Source organism: Centruroides vittatus, unplaced genomic scaffold (assembly GCF_030686945.1).
Source record: "Centruroides vittatus isolate TY-2023 unplaced genomic scaffold, ASM3068694v2 scaffold_769, whole genome shotgun sequence".
Lineage (NCBI taxonomy): Eukaryota > Metazoa > Arthropoda > Arachnida > Scorpiones > Buthidae > Centruroides > Centruroides vittatus.
The window spans coordinates 5,269,065-5,288,598 of NW_027122717.1; the positions used below are offsets into that span (position 1 = coordinate 5,269,065).

The 19,534-nt window shown below is 32.2% G+C and overlaps 1 protein-coding gene and 1 long non-coding RNA gene across 2 annotated transcripts in view; one reads left to right on the forward strand and one right to left on the reverse strand.

Annotated features, from left to right (window-relative positions):
• Positions 1 to 238: 238 nt before the first annotated feature.
• LOC136989810 (uncharacterized) lies at positions 239 to 964 on the reverse strand. Its single transcript, XR_010882963.1, has 2 exons — positions 813 to 964; positions 239 to 747 (listed from the first exon to the last, which is right to left on the reverse strand). It is a non-coding gene; the product is annotated as an uncharacterized lncRNA (long non-coding RNA).
• A 2,331-nt stretch (positions 965 to 3,295) lies between these two features.
• The window catches only part of LOC136989804 (uncharacterized), a 31,657-nt gene continuing 15,418 nt past the window's right edge, over positions 3,296 to 19,534 (forward strand). Inside the window, exons 1-4 of the mRNA XM_067288078.1 lie at positions 3,296 to 3,341; positions 6,105 to 6,329; positions 14,730 to 14,873; positions 14,969 to 15,211. Of these exons, the coding sequence (XP_067144179.1) occupies positions 3,321 to 3,341; positions 6,105 to 6,329; positions 14,730 to 14,873; positions 14,969 to 15,211 (633 nt within the window). The 5' untranslated portion in view covers positions 3,296 to 3,320. The remainder of the gene's footprint in view (positions 3,342 to 6,104; positions 6,330 to 14,729; positions 14,874 to 14,968; positions 15,212 to 19,534) is intronic.

Consider the following 19,534-nt stretch of genomic DNA (forward strand, 5'->3'; position numbering starts at 1 on the left):
ATTTTATAACGTCAAAGCTTATATTAAAATTTACATTGATTATTATTATTATTGTAACTGTGAGAAAATCATTTGAATGAAAATATGAGACTACAAAATGTAAACTATTTACTAAAATGATTCATTTCTTCAAATCAATGTTTAATTTATCATTAGTCATTAAGTAAGGAAGGAAAATGATTGACAAAATTTTAATTTGAAAGCTCTACATTAAATTAAAAAGTAATAAAACAAAATCTAAAAAAAAATTAGAATTTTAATTTAATAAAATTTATTTACTACATATAAACAAATAACAAAAGAGATTCATCGAAATTTAAGATTTATGTAAATAATTTCCATGCATTCAGTTTTAATATGTAATATTCATCGCAAATAAATATTTGCTTAAGTTGTTTGTTATTTGGATATATTCTTTCGAATTTTCCGCCATGTGAGACACACGTGCACCCATCATTCCAAGCACGGAAAGCATGACGTCAAGACATGCGCCGTACTCAAAGTTTGCATCGAAATCGGCCATGATGGAGGACAACAACAACGCCCTCGTGCGTTATCATTAGTCTTAACAGGTAAGAAAAGAACATTTACATTAATTTAATCAACAAAAATAACATTTTTTCAACTTAAAAATATCCTCGGATATCAAATCATTATATAAAATGTCAAAATATTGCATTGTAATGTAACACTGTATTGGATGATAAGGTTCGCTTGTTGCTAAGGTGTTTTCCTCTTTCCCGGATACTGTTACGACAAGCCATGATTGTTTTGATAAAATTGGGTAAAATATCGATTGGGGTTTTTCTTACCATCGTTTGAAGGTTCTTGCATTTTTCGGACGTTTGGCCGATGAAGATGGCGTAAGAGAGAGTTGTGACGTTAAAGACAGTTTTTCTGCACGATCGCCAACCAGATGGCGCTCGATATAGATTTTCGAGGGGGCGCTGAGATGAGATGGCGAAGCATACGAGTTCGAAGTTCTTCCTCCTCTTTGTTTATTTCGTTCGGTTTTAAATGCATTGCCGTATTGAAAACCCATCTCTGATGACTCTTCAGACATTTTATTGCTTAAACATTGATTTATCCAGCAAACATTTCTTAGTTGTTGAATTAAACATTTATTGATTTTCTTAAGAAATTCATCATGTGGATCTTTTAAAAGAAATTTTAAAATAAATTACTTCAACTTACTTTGTTGGTGCTGTCACATATATTTGTTCTTTTACTTTACATTGACAAAGGTTTAATTAGTCAAACCTGTTGCAAATCTGTTGGATTATATTTTATATTTGATAAATTACACAGGGAAAGTTGTAGCCAAATTCAAGTTATGTCTCCTTGTTAATAGACCTTTGCTCTTCAATACCTTACAACTTTGAATTCCTGAACAATCTAATTTGTATGCCTGCCCTATAATTATTGGAGTTGCCTCTAATTGGGGCAGGTCTGATAATTATGTGGTACTGTACATGGTACATAGTTCATAAAATAGAAAAGTATTCACAGAAGATGCAATAAATTCTTCATTTTAGTCCATTTCCACATCTCAGGAACACAACAGTATGCAGAGTCATCCTTTTATTTGAGACTACTGTAAATATTGTGTTCCTGAGATGTTGAAAAGAACAAAAATGAAGACATTTACTATTTCTTCTAATTTGTGAATATTTAAATATCTTTATCCTTAGAGTATACAAGTTAAAACATTAACAGTATAATTTGAAGATTGGATAAAATAAGTTCAAAAAATTTTGTAAAATAAAGAGTGAACCAAAAGTTTTGTCATACATTATTAAACTACCATATGAAATTGTTACAAACATGATAACTTTATGAAATGGCTGATGGCACTTGATACTTCTCAGAAGAATGAATGATTCAGAAAACATATTGATAAAATTGGAAACATTCTGAATTTGGGACATCAGTTGAATGTTTATCTGAGAAATTATAATCAATCTTCCTTACACACTGGAAATTCATACAAAAAATACACTTACGTAAACGTTTGTGACCCTAATATCAACCACTCCGGTTATCTGGTTCTTACGTAAGTGTATTTTTTGTCTGAGAAATTATTTTGAAAATAATTACAGGTCTAAGATATAACCATCAACAGTTATTACAGGTCTTTTTACCATATTAAGACAGCACATGATTAAAAATCTGAACTGATTCCCAATATTCTTAACCAATGGTATAACTACAATTAAGGGCTCATGACAATGGACTTTGTTACGTGCCTTGGATATTGTTTCTATGAAACAGTATATGAGAAACTTTTTAATTACATAAGAAAATAATACCTTTTATGTTTGTTCTGACTAAATATATGAATGTTATTTCTTTTAGATAGTTTTTAGTTTATTTTTTTCCAATTACACTTATCATTTTGAGCAATACAAAGTGATAACACTATACTATTTAGTATTACAATAATATATTATAAAAAATAATAACAAAAAATTTAGGAGTAGCTGTTTATTTTTGCAACTGTTTTGTTTGTGAAACTATTTAATTGTTTTTCTCAAAAATGCTTCATACTTGAGTTTGAAAAAAATATGGCCTGATTTTAGTTAGCCAAATAATATTGCAAGAAAGGGTGACATGATTTATATGAGATATATTTAACAAAAATAATAGTTACTTTCATCTTAGTATTATTTAAGTATTGATACTAATCAGAATTATAGAATATGCTAATTAGAATAAATTCATTGTCAATTTGATGATGATTAATATGTCCCCAGTGCAATATATTTTACCTGTGTCACCTTATGTTAATAAAAAAAACAACATTAATAAAACTGTTCATTAGATCAGATTTAAATTTATCATAAAGGTAAATAATAATAATATGAAATATAAATGAATATTTATGAATTCTGTTTTAATATGTTGAATTTATTCAAAACATTTGGTTTATTTGGTGAATAATAACTCTAGAATTAGATCCAGTTATTAAAGTACTGTTTTTAATGTCGAAAAATGTATTGTGGCAAAATAAGATTTTGGGAATTTTTATTGATACATTATTATCATATGAAGAATATAGATTTAAGTTAATTTTCAATGAAAAATAGTATTATTATTATTATTTGAACTGTGACTTACTTAAATAAATAACAAAGTAATTATTTTAATAATGAATATATTTTATTTGATCTAAAACATCTTTCTTATTAAAATATATTTCTAATAATATTTATAATTATAATAAAAAGAAATAAAATAAAATTCTGTGAATTGAATGTATTTTTTTTAAATTTTAATGCATTGAAGTGTAACACATGCTACATGTTTCCTGTTGATAGAGCATGCAATACAGTTGCTGTCAGGTACTTACTGATTGAATTATTAGTCATTAGCATTTTTATCTTTGTTAATATTTCTGTCTTTATTATTTTTAAATTATATATAATAGAAGAGATTCTTCCATTATATATAATTTATATATATGTTACAAACTATATAATTTTATATAGTTTGTAAATAACACTAAAATATTTCAAGCTTACAGAACAGTTATAATCATTCAATTATAATTTTTGTATATTTATACATCTAATGTAAAGAACACTTTACCCAAACTTTTGTAATTATAGAATTTTCATACTGATTTAAAATTTTAAAAAGTGTAAGGTGATTTTATATAGCTTGAAAATCCAAATATTTAAATCAGGACTTGATGGACCAAACCAGTAACTATCTTATATAGAGAGGAATAAGATATTTTTGTAAGGATTTGTAATTTAAAGAGCAAGCTTGTTTTGTATTGTAAATTTTTAAAATTTAAAGTATTATAAAAAAGATGTAAATTAGTATGAACATGTAGTACATACTAATGAACATGAACGTAGATTTTTCTGATAAATTCTGTGATATAAAATGCAGCTGTAAAGAGGAATTTGACACTGTTGCATTCCAGTAATCATTACAAGGCTCGAAAAATTAGATATCCTGTTAGTTCAGTGAAGGTCACCAAGCTGTGAAAATCCTGGATAGATTTTTTTTAGCAAATTGATGAATTTTCAGATTTTCAGTCAATATTTTAGTTATTCTTGTTAATTCAGCTACAGTAAGACCCTGCTTAATGCTGATTTGATATAATGCGGTCTTCTCAAAGCCTTAAAAAAAGCTCAAAATTTACGCCAATTTAAATTATCGTAGCATTTCATTGATTCATATGTAATACGATTATTTACGAACAGGAACCAATCAGCAAAAAGTGGCCAAAAGGTGTACTTTCTTTAAATTTATGTTTGTTTGGTGCAATTTTGGAAAAAATATAACATCATGAATGCCATAGGTTATATCGTCTTCACTTGGCAAGAATTAACTGATAAATGCAAGAACAAAATGTGGAAGAAGTTATGGCTGAAGGTATTCAAGAATTCTCAACGAGAAGAGCCTATTGCTGTATCGTTAGGTTGACCAAAGTCAAGCTAATCGATACAGCAGGACTAGGAGATGTAGACTAGCAGGATATTGAGGAGTTACTGCAGGTTTCTAGTGAGAGCCTTATCAACAATGACCTTCAAGAACTGGCAGAACAAGGAATTCATGTAGAACTGAAAAATAGAGATTCTGAAAACGAAGAATCCAACAAATTTCTCTACAGATTTCCTTAGTAAAAGTTTGGTAACGACAACTGAAATCGTTGATCAAATTGTAGCGAATGATCTAGATTTTGAAAGGAATGCAAAAGCAAAACGAAGCATTTTGGATGCAATCTTCTGCTACTGACATTTGCTTAAGGAAAGAAAAAGCGAACAAATGAAAGTTCATGACTTTATTGCAAAAAAACAAGAATTTCAGAAAAGTCAGGACCTTTGTCACTAAAAAGAACTTTACATTTCTGTGTGCATATGTTTATGTATTATTTAACATATATTATTATGCAAATTAATATAAAAATAACTTAAAATTAAAGTAACATTTGTTTATTTTTGGTTGCATGTTTCCCCATTCCTATTTACTCCATGTTAAAATGGTCTTGTTTAATGCTGTTTCGTTTAGCACTTTGTCATCTAGGAACATTTCCCCCACGTTAAGTGAGGTCTTACTGTACTTGAAAACTGGATATATATGTTAATAAACACAGCATATATAACTAATATTCAGCAAGAAGAAACTACAAGAAAGCAAACATTTTCATCTGTGTTTAACAGGCAATGTCAGGCTAACTGTTGAGTTAGATTGATAATGTCCATTAAACATGGATGAAAACTTTTGCTTTCTTGTGGTTTCTTCTTGTTAGATATTGGTAAATGTGCAATGTTTGTTATTCTTATTTTTATTAAGCATTAATATTGCAGTTTCCTATAAAGAAGCTTATTATTATTAATTTTAAGTAAACACTAAATGCACATGGGAAATTCTGATAGTTCTTGGAAACTGCTAGTCTCTTGGTGAATGTGATGCTTATAGAAAGCATCAACTAATCTGTATTTTACAATGAATCACATCAAAGATGTTTTGTGTGTATGTGCACGTATGGGAGGGTATATTGAGAAAAATCACTTAAGTGCTTCAAGTACTTAATTTGCTGTATTTGAACAGCTTCCCAAAATTTAAGAGAGTATTGTGAAGTCCTGAAGGTAAAAATGTCCAAATGCTTCTCACCATCCCTCACCTAAGAATTTTGTAAATGATTGTACATTTTTGTTTGAATTGTTTGCATACTGTCATGATAACAGGAGTGCTGTTTGTTTTTCCTATTATACCAACATTCTCATCAGGGAATTCATTCAAAGGTTTTAAAGTGTATAGAGAAGAGACAGACAGACAGACATGCTATTTTATAAATATAGATTACATGATAAATTACAACACAAAAATTATATACTCTATTTGTTAAACTTTTGGTGAACAGATATTAGATAGTGCTATTCTATGCTATATTCAAAAACTAACAGTATAATTTACTGTAGAGAAATCTCAATTCTTAGGTAAATATTAGGTTAGTGAATAACAATGAATAAAATATAAATATTAAATAGTACTTTATTTAATTTAAATATTTTATTATTAATTAATTTGCAATAAAATAATTTAATGAAGAATGATGATAAAATAAAAATATTTTTATATTTAATTAGAAAGAAAAAATGGAATCTTCTAAAAGTGCTGCTTCAGAGAATGAATCTATTAATGACATACAAAATTATTTAGCTACTTTTAATAAGGAAATTCAAGATGGTTCCAACACAGCAAGCTCTGACAGTGTACAACATATCATACAAGATGGGAGAACAGCATATTATTTAACACAGTCTGGCAGTGAAAACCATGTAGAGGAATACCACTATAGAAGTCATGATCAGGTAATCATAATGCAACAGCAAATTTATTGAAAAGTCATCTTAATTGATGTCTGGATTCCCAGTTAAGAAATGTAAATATTTAATAAATATAATTTAAAATTTATAATAAATATTTTAACAAAATGCAGTGTTTTTTGTAATGAAAACAGCAGCCTCAGCTTTACAAATCAATATACAGGGTGTATTAGTACAACGGTTACAAGCTTTCAGGAGAGATAGAGTACACCTAGACGATGGGAAATCACATAGCAATGCATGGTTGGAAACGCTTTCCTGGCATGGTAGTGACGACACAGAACACAAGAAAGGAAGGACACGAACAGGGTGAGGAAACATGTTTATTATTTTTAGTATAGCAAAAATGCTGGGACATCTTTGGCTGGTGTAGCGACATCTATTGTGTACACTAGCCAAAGATGTCCCAGCATTTTTGCTGTACTAAGAATAATAAACATGTTTCCTCACCCTGTTCGTGTCCTTCCTTTCTTGTGTTTTGTGTCGTCACTACCGTGCCAGGAAAGCGTTTCCAACCATGAATTGCTATGTGATTTCCCATTGTCTAGGTGTACTCTATCTCTCCTGAAAGTTTGTAACTGCTATACTGATACACCCTGTATATGTATGTGTATATAAACATTTTAAATGCTTCAGATTTTTAAGCATTGTTCAGAATAATACAAATGAATCAAATTAAAGGCAAAAAATAATTTATTTAAAAGAGTTATCATGTATTCATTTATTAACACTTCTACATTTATTAAATATTTATACATATGGATACTAATTTATTTATTCAAACAGTCAAAGAGGATAAATACTTAAATATTTTTAAAATGAAAAATATTTAGGTATACGTTTGTAATTACTTTGTTCTGGATGATACGTGCACCGGTAAAAGGTATTTAGATACGTGAAACTTTATTTAGGTATAATTTACTTAGATTAAATCACTTTTTGTTTTAAAGATTAAATCATTTTTTATTTTTTAGAATGTTCTTATTAATAAGAATTACTGTTTATTATATATTAGGGTGATGCTTAAAATAGGGGAAAAATATATTTCTTACTTTTTTGTGGTCCTACCCTCCAGAACTATTCCAACTAGTATTAAATTACTACAGAAGAAATTTGAACTTGATATATTAGTATTTAGAGGTAGCTCAATGACCACAAAGTGTATAAAAAGAGCAATTTATGACAAATGAAAACATACAAGACCTATTTTGGTAAACCAGACTTGTTTCACTTTTTTGGACAATTATAGACAAATTAAATAGTCGTGTAGACTCTACAGTATTGAAAAACTTGATGAATTACAAACTAAAATTCAACGAAAAAATTATTAAACATCACAATTCACAAAATTTGAAATTTTTAGTACTACGTTCAATGTAATCTTATCAGTTTATTTTGGTAGAGGCAGAGAATGTCTCTTTCTTGCTGTCTGGATAATCTGCCTCCAATTCCTCCCTCACTAGTTACTCTGTCTCCTTTACAGCTTGCATCTTCTTCTTCAGTATCTGTGCTGCTGCTTGAGGATATTAGTTCTGCTATTTCTTCACCACTTCTCTTCAAGTCTTCCATTCTATGTTTTCTGTTATGCATCTGTTTCTGTCTTTGTTCTAATCATTTCTCCTTCGCAGTTAATTTTGCCTCCACACCTACCATTGACTCTTTACATCCTTTCTTACGCTGAGCTAACAAGAACTCATGTTCCTCTGGAATTTTTATCATTTCGACTGCTTTAAGATGAGAAATGTCAAAAAGTTTATCTAGTTTACTAACAAATTTAGCCTCGTTGATTTTTGTGAAACCGTGTTGTATTATTCTTCGAAGTATCAAACACAAATTCGTGTTAATAACAACCACTTGGCTTTTTTCCACCTTTATTTAGTTGATACGGTACACGTTTCGGGCCTTATGCCCCTCATCAGTCAACTAAAATAATATAAAATAATGTATACAGCGTTTTTACCGACAAGTTATATAAACATTTAAACGTATATAACATACCAGTTCTTCCCCCAGTATGGCACTTGTACACGGTAAGTTTGGACATTACAAACTCGAGAATAAAAGTTATAAAATTCCTGTACATCTATTTTGAGTTAAAAAGTACAACTATTTAATATAACAATAAATTTAAATTAACTATGAATAAAACTGGGACAAGTTCTTACTTTGTTGTTCTCTTGTACTTCTTAGTAGAGATGGTTACACCAAAAATAAATCGTACACCAAAAATAAATATACATTTAAAAACCCACAAACCAGGTGATAAAGTGTGGCTGATAATAGATTTCAAGAACTCATCCTTGTATAATTTAGAAAAATTTCTAAAACAACAACTGAAACAATTCCAAAACTCTACTTTCACAATAATGAATACCGACGAACTTCTTCATGATATCAAAAAACTAAAAATAGAAAGAAATATGAAGATCGCCAGCCTAGATATTACTGATATGTATCTGTCCATGACATGGGACATAATAGAACCAAAATTAATAAAACTCAACGTAGAACCGGAAATAATAAACTTAATAGAATTCGCTTATAAAAGCAACTATTTCGAATATGAAGGCAATTACTACACACAAGAAGAAGGCTTAAGTATGGGTTCAGTTATCGGTCCAAAGCTTGCAGAAATGGTAATGATAGACATTGATGAGAAGATAAACAACATACATGGAATAAACTTTTATAAACGCTACGTAGACGACATAATAATTATATATGATACTTCAATTATTACAATAGATAAGATAAATATGCTCATAAACAATATACACAATAATATTAAGTTCAAAATCGAAGAAGAAGATAGTATACACAATAATATAAATTACTTGGATATTACAATCAAAAGGAATATAAATAACTTAGAATTTGAACCCTTTAAGAAACCTTGTGCTATAACAAAAACTATAAACTACAGCTCCCAAATACCACTGTATATAAAACAAAACGTCTTCATCATGGAATACAAAAAAATTAAAAGTAGAACTAGTAAACCTGAAAATGTTCAAAAGCATCTAAATAATTTAAAGAAAAAGTTCATACTAGACGGATACCCAATTAGATTGATAAATACATGGGAAACACAAATAGAAAAATCAACCTATGAAAAACAAATCCAGGAAATAAAAAACCAAGATATAAAATACAAAAGTTTCCCATACATAAAAGGACTGTATGAAGAAATAAACAAAGAAATGAGAAAAATAAATATAAAGTTGGCACCAAAATATCAAAAATTGCAATCACGAATAATAAATAAAGGAAAAAAACAACCTGATGAAAACATCGAAGAATCCAAAAACGTCGTTTACGAAATACCATGTACTTGCAAAGACCCACATACCTACATCGGAGAAACAAAACGGAAACTAAAAATACGAATAAAAGAACATATAGCTGATATGAAGCACCAAAGGATGCAATCCGTTTTCCACGACCACTGCTTAATAAATAATTGTAATATTGACAAGGACAACACCAAAATTCTGTATAAAGAAAAAGACATATATAATAGAAAGTTTAAAGAAAGTTTTGCTATAATTAACTCAGAAAATTGTATAAATAAAAATACAAGTATAAATATTAACAAAAACTGGTTAAATATATTATAAATTTTAATATTTAGTTAAAAATACAATAAATCTTAATATTTTACCAAAAATACCACTAGGGGGCTTACTTTGTTTCAACCCCCTACATGTAGTTATGCAAATTTTAAATGTCACACAACCTAAACAACGTTCAACAGGGAAAGTTCAGACTAAAACTTATACCCAAAGTTTGTCTACAAATTTGTCTTTAAAGAAATTTTCTGGATTCTGTTTCAACATAAACGAGCCAAAAGTGCTCGAACGACCTTTGAAAATGTACTGTGTATTAACCATCTCTACTAAGAAGTACAAGAGAACAACAAAGTAAGAACTTGTCCCAGTTTTATTCATAGTTAATTTAAATTTATTGTTGTATTAAATAGTTGTACTTTTTAACTCAAAATAGATGTACAAGAATTTTATAACTTTTATTCTCGAGTTTGTAATGTCCAAACTTACCGTGTACAAGTGCCATACTGGGGGAAGAACTGGTATGTTATATACCAGGGGTGGCCAACAAGTCGATCGCGATTGACCGGTCGATCGCCAAGCCAATTTTGGTCGATCGCTGGCGATGTCTTGACCTAATGTATTATATTTGTAACCGAACGCAACTGTATGCATGCAGTTATGACTCGACTCATAAGCAGTGAGTGCACTTCGTACTGAAACTGTATAAACATAGTATGTATTTCACACTTCCCCTCCCCACTTAGACTATGCCTATGACAACAAGTCGATCGCGACACATTTTTACGATAAAAAGTAGATCTTATGTGCACAAAAGTTGGCCACCCCTGTTATATACGTTTAAATGTTTATATAACTTGTCGGTAAAAACGCTGTATACATTATTTTATATTATTTTAGTTGACTGATGAGGGGCATAAGGCCTGAAACGTGTACCGTATCAACTAAATAAAGGTGGAAAAAAGCCAAGTGGTTGTTATTAACACGAATTTGTGTTTGATATTTCAAATTTAGCCTCCTTGATTTTCTGTGTTACTGATTGTTGCTCCTTGTGTTTCTTTAGCAAACACCATTCTTCAAATGTTCATTCTAGCTTAGTTATGCACTTTCTTGGATCCATCATTGGGATCCTTGCCATTTCATAAAATATTGCCAGAATTTTGACTGTATGCCATTGAATTGCTGATGACTGTCTGATAGTTTGTTTCAGTTGAAGATTGTGATGTAAAAACAAACCAAGAGCCTGATGTAAGGATGGCAACTTGTTGCCAGCTAATTCAGTTACTGTTGAACTAAGGAGGTACTCTTTAGTTCTAGATCTAGTTGCTGCTGCTGCCATATTTATTATTTAATAACGTTGCCGAAATGAACAAAAATGTATTATGTGATTTGCTTGAGCAGTTTCTGGATTATATAGTCTATGCATCTGATGATATCAGCAGTCCTTCAGCGACGTGCCTGAATTTGTCCATACAAACAACTAACCAATAGGTGCTGATGTAAGTAGTATAAGTCACTGAGCCAGCCTAAACTAGAAACAAGGAAAACAATTTGCAGCATGATTTGATGATGTCAACAAAATAAAGATCATGAGTCATGACAGAAATTAATTCTGTAGGAATGTCATGTAACTAATGTGTGATTAATTTAATGGTTTAGTTTTAGAGATGACCAACTATAGTTTTACAAGCTGTTGCACTAAAATGGATATATTGTGGTTGAAGCTTGTGATTGCCATATGCTCATTCTTACTATTTGGAACCTATAAAACTTCAGTGACATTGAGCTAATAGTAAATATTCACCAATGGAGTAGATTTTTGGCACGAATGTTTTCTATATATATTGGAACAGAAATAGAGAGTAGGAGGTTCACATTTACAAATTGTGAAAATAAGTTCCACTGTAATATATATGGTTATATGTCTCAATTAATGGTTCTGGAAGAAAAGATTGGATAAAGGTCCAGGTAGCATAACTGGCAACATGTGTTTGCATGGTAAGCAGAGGTTGTGGGTTTGAGTCCCATCAGGTACTGGAATTGACACATCTTGCTACATATTCGTCAATCTTTAATTTTAAAGGAATAACATACACACAACATAGAGGAGTGGCAATGGGAAGTCAGATGCATTATGCAAGATGGTCTTAAGGACTTTAGAGAAAGCCATCTTACCGAAATATGCAGTACATGTTTTAGTATATGCATGCTATGTTGACGACGTCTTAATTATCTGGAAAGATATATCAGACATTCAACAATTTATCAGAGATGTCAATTCCAACAAGTTTGGCCTAGAGCTCAAGCTAGAGCAAGAGAACAATAAAACTATACATTTTTTTAGACATAACAATAAAAGTAGAGGAAGGAGGGGAAATCACTACAAAAGTTTATAGAAAGCCGACTTACAGCTCACTTGTTAATACCATGGACCTCCCAAGACCCGGCAACTTTTAAACTAGCAGCATTTTGGGCGCTTATAAAGAGAGCATACACACACTGCAGCAAACTACAAGACAGAATTAAAGAATTAGATCACATTAAAGGACTAGCTAGGCAGTGCAGAGTCAGCCAGAATGCAATAAAGGCCATTATTAACAAAAGAAAAATAGACTATAATGAAGTTAATGAGCAGGAAAGAATAGAAAGAATATACTGTGATGGAATATATTGCACCCCTAAGCAATATTTACAAATAGGAGCAGCAACAAACAAAAAGATAATTTTTAAAAGGTATCCAACAATATACCAGGTGCTATGTATGGATAAGGAAGACATGGACCAGAGCCTGATTCCAGGAATTTATAGAATACTAGTACAAGACGAAAGGTGACAGAAAGAACTCTACTACATCAGAGCCACAGGGAGATCATTAAAAAAAAGATTAAAAGAACATAAAAGGACTGTACAGAACGAGCAACCAGTCACCACACTAGCAACGTATGTTACAGTAGACCCAACAGAGGTTATAGTGGATTGGGAAAGAGCTGAAGTAATACAAAAGATTCAGGACAGGAGACACCTGAAATATGCAGAAGCATGGCAAATACACAAGACCAACCAGGAAGGACAAGCGATAAACTTCAGAGAATCAAGTAGAGTCTCAGCGGCATGGAGAGCAGGCATAATGTGAATATTTTAGTATGGAAAAAAGGGACAAACAGTTAAAGAATTGGCACAATAGTGGCCTTCTTTTATATTAGCAGTTGTGTTAATGTATTTATTTATTTTAGTTATTTTATTTATTTATATATTTATTCATGTATTATATGTGTATATAGCGTATATTTGTTCAAGTAATCCGTATATATTGTAATTTCTTTATTTATGAACCTGCATACTAAACATCTAAAAATTCAAATGTTTAAAAAGTTCCAAAACAAATCTAGTTTTAGAAATTTGGAATCATTTGATTTGTTATTCCTGAAGAAGGTCATTCAAATGGCCAAAAACATTTAAAAGTGAATAAAAAAGGCTGCATTTTTAAAGGATAGTGTCAAGGTTTAGTTAACTATGCATCGCCAATTTCCTTGTACAGAAAAAGGATTGACATTGTACAATGGAGAACATTTGTAACAAAGTAGTTTGTTATAAATATTTGTTAACTAATTGGTAATTATAAAACATTAAATACACAATAAATAGGGTTTTAAACTCAATGTTAGAATTATTACCAACTGTTGTCGAACATCACACTGTTTTGAGTCCCTAAATTTTATTTGCTTATCCTGTTCTGAATAATAGTAGTGCTTTCTGCTACTCTAGTGAGTGATAAAGCTAGATCTATTACTTTAGAATAAGAAAATAAAATATTGGAATATCTTTTTTTAAATTTTGTGAATTTTTACAAATTGTCATTTTGGCTACTTTTTAATATATATTTTTTCCATGGTTGTGCCATTACCGAGAGTAAATTTATTAAAAAGTTTTGCATATTGAGGCATATGAGTAACCTCCATAGGAAGGTTGACTCTGCCATGGAACTTAAATTCTGAGATGTTTAAGAAGGACAAGATGTAAAGACAATTTATGTAATGTTGTTTAAATTTTATGAAATGTTACATATTGGAATGTCATATGTTGATAATGTTCAAACATAATAAAGTAAAAGGAAACAAAAGCAAATACTTAAAACTGTATTCAAAAGGGGGATGGGAAAAGAATACAGTTTAATAGAGGATGGTTGGCAACCCCAGTTAGTTCTTTTAAAATTTTTTAACTAGTATGAAGAATTCTGAAAAGAAGAATGTTGTTCGTTTCATGAAATTGTATGTTAGATATATGAAAATTACAATCTGAATAAATTATTTAGCATATGTTAAAATTAAACTATTATTTTATGTGATGATAATATATAAAACTAATTAAAAATTATTATAAAGTTAAAAATGTAACTAGGTTTTCAGAATTTTATAATATAGATTTAGAAGAATGCTTTTTATTAAATGTAAATGTTTAATATTTGTATTTTTTCTAATTCTTTTTACATTTTTCCATGTTGTTCTATCATACGTGAATCACTAAAATATATTAGGGTATTATATCAAAGGAACTATGTTAGTTGAGGTTAACATATGTAAAGAGTATATTCAGACATTTTTAGACTTGCGTGTCCATTTTCGAGAGTTTAATTTATTCTTAACATAAAAATTTTACTAAGTTTTTAGAAAAATTTGATTTTAAGTTAGTAGTAAGTAATAAAATTACTTTTATATTATTTTAAAGAAGTATTTATCTAAATAATTTTAATAATATATGTAATGCTTTTATAATAATGTATATATTGCTTAAAAACAATGTTTAAAAAATTGTGTTACAGATTACTTCAGAGAAAACAGAGGAATTATTACAAGTCATGGAAAGGCAAAGCAATACTTCAGGAAGTACAGATACACAGGATCAACCAACGTTTATTGCTATGCAGCCTAATATAGGAAATGAGATACAAACCGGAGAAGAACAGGTTTCTTTTATTTATTACATTTCATAACAGTAACATTTTAAAATAAATTTACATTGTTTTGATATAAATTAAGCATAAAAATATTAATTCAGCAGGATGGAAACACTCAGGATTCAACAATAAACTATAGAAATAGGTATCCTCAATCCGTTCACATGGTTGTAAAGCAACCTGATGGGACAGAAACTGAGCAGACTGTACCAATCACTAGTGCTTCAGGATCAACATTAATTACTGCTGATGGACAACAGATTCATATTAGTGAAGATGGTACACTTCAGATGGTGGCTAATCTTGCAGAGCAAGCTGCAAATAATGGGATTGATGGAAATAATCAGGTATACTAATTAAAATTTGTCACCAGTTATCATGAAATATCATAATATGATTTATAAAATAATACTCATTTCCCAAATTATCAAGATTGACTTTTTTTTTTTTTAGCTTTCTAAGTTAATTTATTAAATGTTCCAATTGCATTATGGTTGAATGAATAGAATTAGACTTACTAGAAAATTATCTTTAATAGTTAAAATTTTTTAAACATTTTCATAAATATTTAAAAATACAATTAAACAGTTTTTGGCTTTCAGAAAAATAGCAGTTTTATTTCTGACTTAATTTAATATATCAAACAACAGCAGTGATACTACTCCACTGTTTTCAAACTTTCAGGTTCTTCCTCAGGTAACTAATAACTCCTGAATGAATGTGATTCAAATTAAATTCAATTGGAACACCAGTCAGAACTCTATCGCATGGATATTGATAACGTCATTCGGGCATGTGTCCCTTTAACCGCTGTAGATTATCGTAAGTTCTTGTCTACGAGTGCCTGCCAGGCTGTTGACAGAGTGATTTCGTTCTTATGGTTAATGCAATTACCATCTTTGAGTGTAGTCATGCAGATGTAAATAGCCTCTAGCCATCTAAGATGGTGTATGTGTTGCATAGTGTGGATCAGCTTCGCTCGATTGAACATTGTTCTACATTCAGGTCTGAGGCGTAGATGGCTAGAGCAGTGGTAGTCCTCACATGTAGAATGTCTGCTGTGTGTTCTTTCATTCTCACTTCTAGGGAGCGCTTGGTGGAACCTACGTAGACTAGGCTTCTGTCCCATCTATGGTCCATGATTGAGATGGTGTACACACCCAGTAGTAGTTCTTTGTTTGGGGTGTCTTGTCCGTTCCGTAAAATATCAAATATTGTAAGACATCTATAAGCAATGAGAATATTCTTTTTCTTAGCAATCACAGTGTATAGCGATTTAAGGTATGGATTGTATGTAACCGGAATGATACTAGGTGGAACTTCGTTGGGTGCCTGGGTTGGGTCTAGTTCTTGGCAGCGGTGCCATATGCAGATCAATTTATGTGTAATCGCAGGATAACCATGTTGTTTGGCTGTATGTTTAATATGACTCAGCTCGGTTCAGAGAGCTAACTGAGGAGAGGAATGTGTGTAGGCCCTCTTAATTAAGGCGTTAAAGCCATTTTATAATTGGGAGGGTCACATGACCCTACCGGTATATATAGATGTTCCGACCCCGGTTTACAGTATACTTCCACGTGGTTTGCTGTTTGCTCGAACTTGATGTTAATGTTGAGGAAATGGGCCTCAAAATCATGAGCCTGGTCCATCTCTAGGGTCAAACCATATGGATTATCATTGAATGAATCGATAAATGCTGATATGTTTGGCTTTAATCTCCATAGGATGAGAATATTGTCAATGTACCATTTATATAGTACAATGTTGGGTAAATGCTGAGGGATGATCCTAGATTCTAATTGCCTGACCACCACCTCACAGAGGTCTCCTGCAGTGGGGCTACTCATTGGGACTCCTCTCCATTGGATGTATGTAACGCCGTTGAATTGGAACAAGGAATTATAACATAGTAGATGCCCCAATTCTGGTATCTGTTGATGCATAGTGCTGTCGTTAACGATGTTGAAAAGTACATCTCTGATGGCGCAAAATGCTGGTGGGAGTCTAATAGACAGGTAAAGTGATTTAAAGTCTGAAATCATTATGAAGGCAGGAGGCGGTGATATTTCCTTGAGGAGGGATACTAGGTCTACAGAGTTGGTCAGAGCATATGGGTATCTTCTAAGAGGGCAAAAGTAGCCTGTGTGAGAGCTTCTCCAGTTTAATGGTTGGTGCCCTGGCTTTATCTATAACTGGTCATTGTTGTTGTTCAGGTTTATGGATTTTCACGAAGGCGAACATCCTAGGAGTATCTGGAGATTCAATTGTGATATTCTTTAACTTAAGGCATTTGGCGAGCTTCATAATGGCAAAGCATTTAACTCTCGCCTGTAATCTGTCAATAGCATTGTTGCTTACGATGGTACATTGGGTGCAGTTTATATGCTCCTCTAATAGTTGATTGTACTGTACATATCACATTTTATGAGGACTATAGATTTGGTCTTACCAGCTCTGACCAACGTGACTTTGTTGTGGTGCATCCATCATCTCTTGTGCAGTCCAAATTATATCGCAAGTGTTTCATATCTTGTGGCTGGGTGAATTTTTTTAAGTGTGTGTGTGGCCTTCCATCAGTAGTATTCTATATCAATATCAGGTAATCCCACCAGTAGAGATTTCAATTTGGGGATGGGGTATAAGTCTTCTGTGTGTGGTCAGAGGGGGTGCAAAGTTAGGTCCTAAACTCAAGACCTTGACTGCATAAGTCAGTAACTTTAATTCATCTGAAACAAAGTACAGGAATGAGGGTTGTTGCAGTTTCCGGGGTGTCTGCATCTTTATGATCCCTCGGAGTTTCTGTTGGTAGGGCTTCCGTAAGGTGTTCATTAGTCTTTCTTGTATGGCTATAAGCTGAGCATTCTCTTCGGCTAAGGTGTAGGGGCTCTTACCAAATCTATAGTCCTCACGAATTGTGATACGTGCAATCAACTATTAGAAGAGCATATAAATCGCACCCAATGTACCATCGTAAGCAACAATGCTATTGACAGATTACAGGCGAGAGTTAAATGCTTTGCCATTATGAAACTCGCCAAATGCCTTGAGTTAAAGAATATCACAATTGAATCTCCAGATACTCCTAGGATGTTCGCCTTCGTGAAAATCCATAAACCTGAACAACAACAATGACCAGTTATAGATAAAGCCAGGGCACCAACCATTAAACTGGAGAAGCTCTCACACAGGCTACTTTTGCCCTCTTAGAAGATACCCATATGCTCTGACCAACTCTGTAGACCTAGTATCCCTCCTCAAGGAAATATCACCGCCTCCTGCCTTCATAATGATTTCAGACTTTAAATCACTTTACCTGTCTATTAGACTCCCACCAGCATTTTGCGCCATCAGAGATGTACTTTTCAACATCGTTAACGACAGCACTATGCATCAACAGATACCAGAATTGGGGCATCTACTATGTTATAATTCCTTGTTCCAATTCAACGGCGTTACATACATCCAATGGAGAGGAGTCCCAATGAGTAGCCCCACTGCAGGAGACCTCTGTGAGGTGGTGGTCAGGCAATTAGAATCTAGGATCATCCCTCAGCATTTACCCAACATTGTACTATATAAATGGTACATTGACAATATTCTCATCCTATGGAGATTAAAGCCAAACATATCAGCATTTATCGATTCATTCAATGATAATCCATATGGTTTGACCCTAGAGATGGACCAGGCTCATGATTTTGAGGCCCATTTCCTCAACATTAACATCAAGTTCGAGCAAACAGCAAACCACGTGGAAGTATACTGTAAACCGGGGTCGGAACATCTATATATACCGGTAGGGTCATGTGACCCTCCCAATTATAAAATGGCTTTAAGCCTTAATTAAGAGGGCCTACACACATTCCTCTCCTCAGTTAGCTCTCTGAACCGAGCTGAGTCATATTAAACATACAGCCAAACAACATGGTTATCCTGCGATTACACATAAATTGATCTGCATATGGCACCGCTGCCAAGAACTAGACCCAACCCAGGCACCCAACGAAGTTCCACCTAGTATCATTCCGGTTACATACAATCCATACCTTAAATCGCTATACACTGTGATTGCTAAGAAAAAGAATATTCTCATTGCTTATAGATGTCTTACAATATTTGATATTTTACGGAACGGACAAGACACCCCAAACAAAGAACTACTACTGGGTGTGTACACCATCTCAATCATGGACCATAGATGGGACAGAAGCCTAGTCTACGTAGGTTCCACCAAGCGCTCCCTAGAAGTGAGAATGAAAGAACACACAGCAGACATTCTACATGTGAGGACTACCACTGCTCTAGCCATCTACGCCTCAGACCTGAATGTAGAACAATGTTCAATCGAGCGAAGCTGATCCACACTATGCAACACATACACCATCTTAGATGGCTAGAGGCTATTTACATCTGCATGACTACACTCAAAGATGGTAATTGCATTAACCATAAGAACGAAATCACTCTGTCAACAGCCTGGCAGGCACTCGTAGACAAGAACTTACGATAATCTACAGCGGTTAAAGGGGCACATGCCCGAATGACGTTATCAATATCCATGCGATAGAGTTCTGACTGGTGTTCCAATTGAATTTAATTTGAATCACATTCGTTACCTGAGGATGAACCTGAGAGTTCAAAAATGTTCGTAACGGTCTGTTTATTAGATG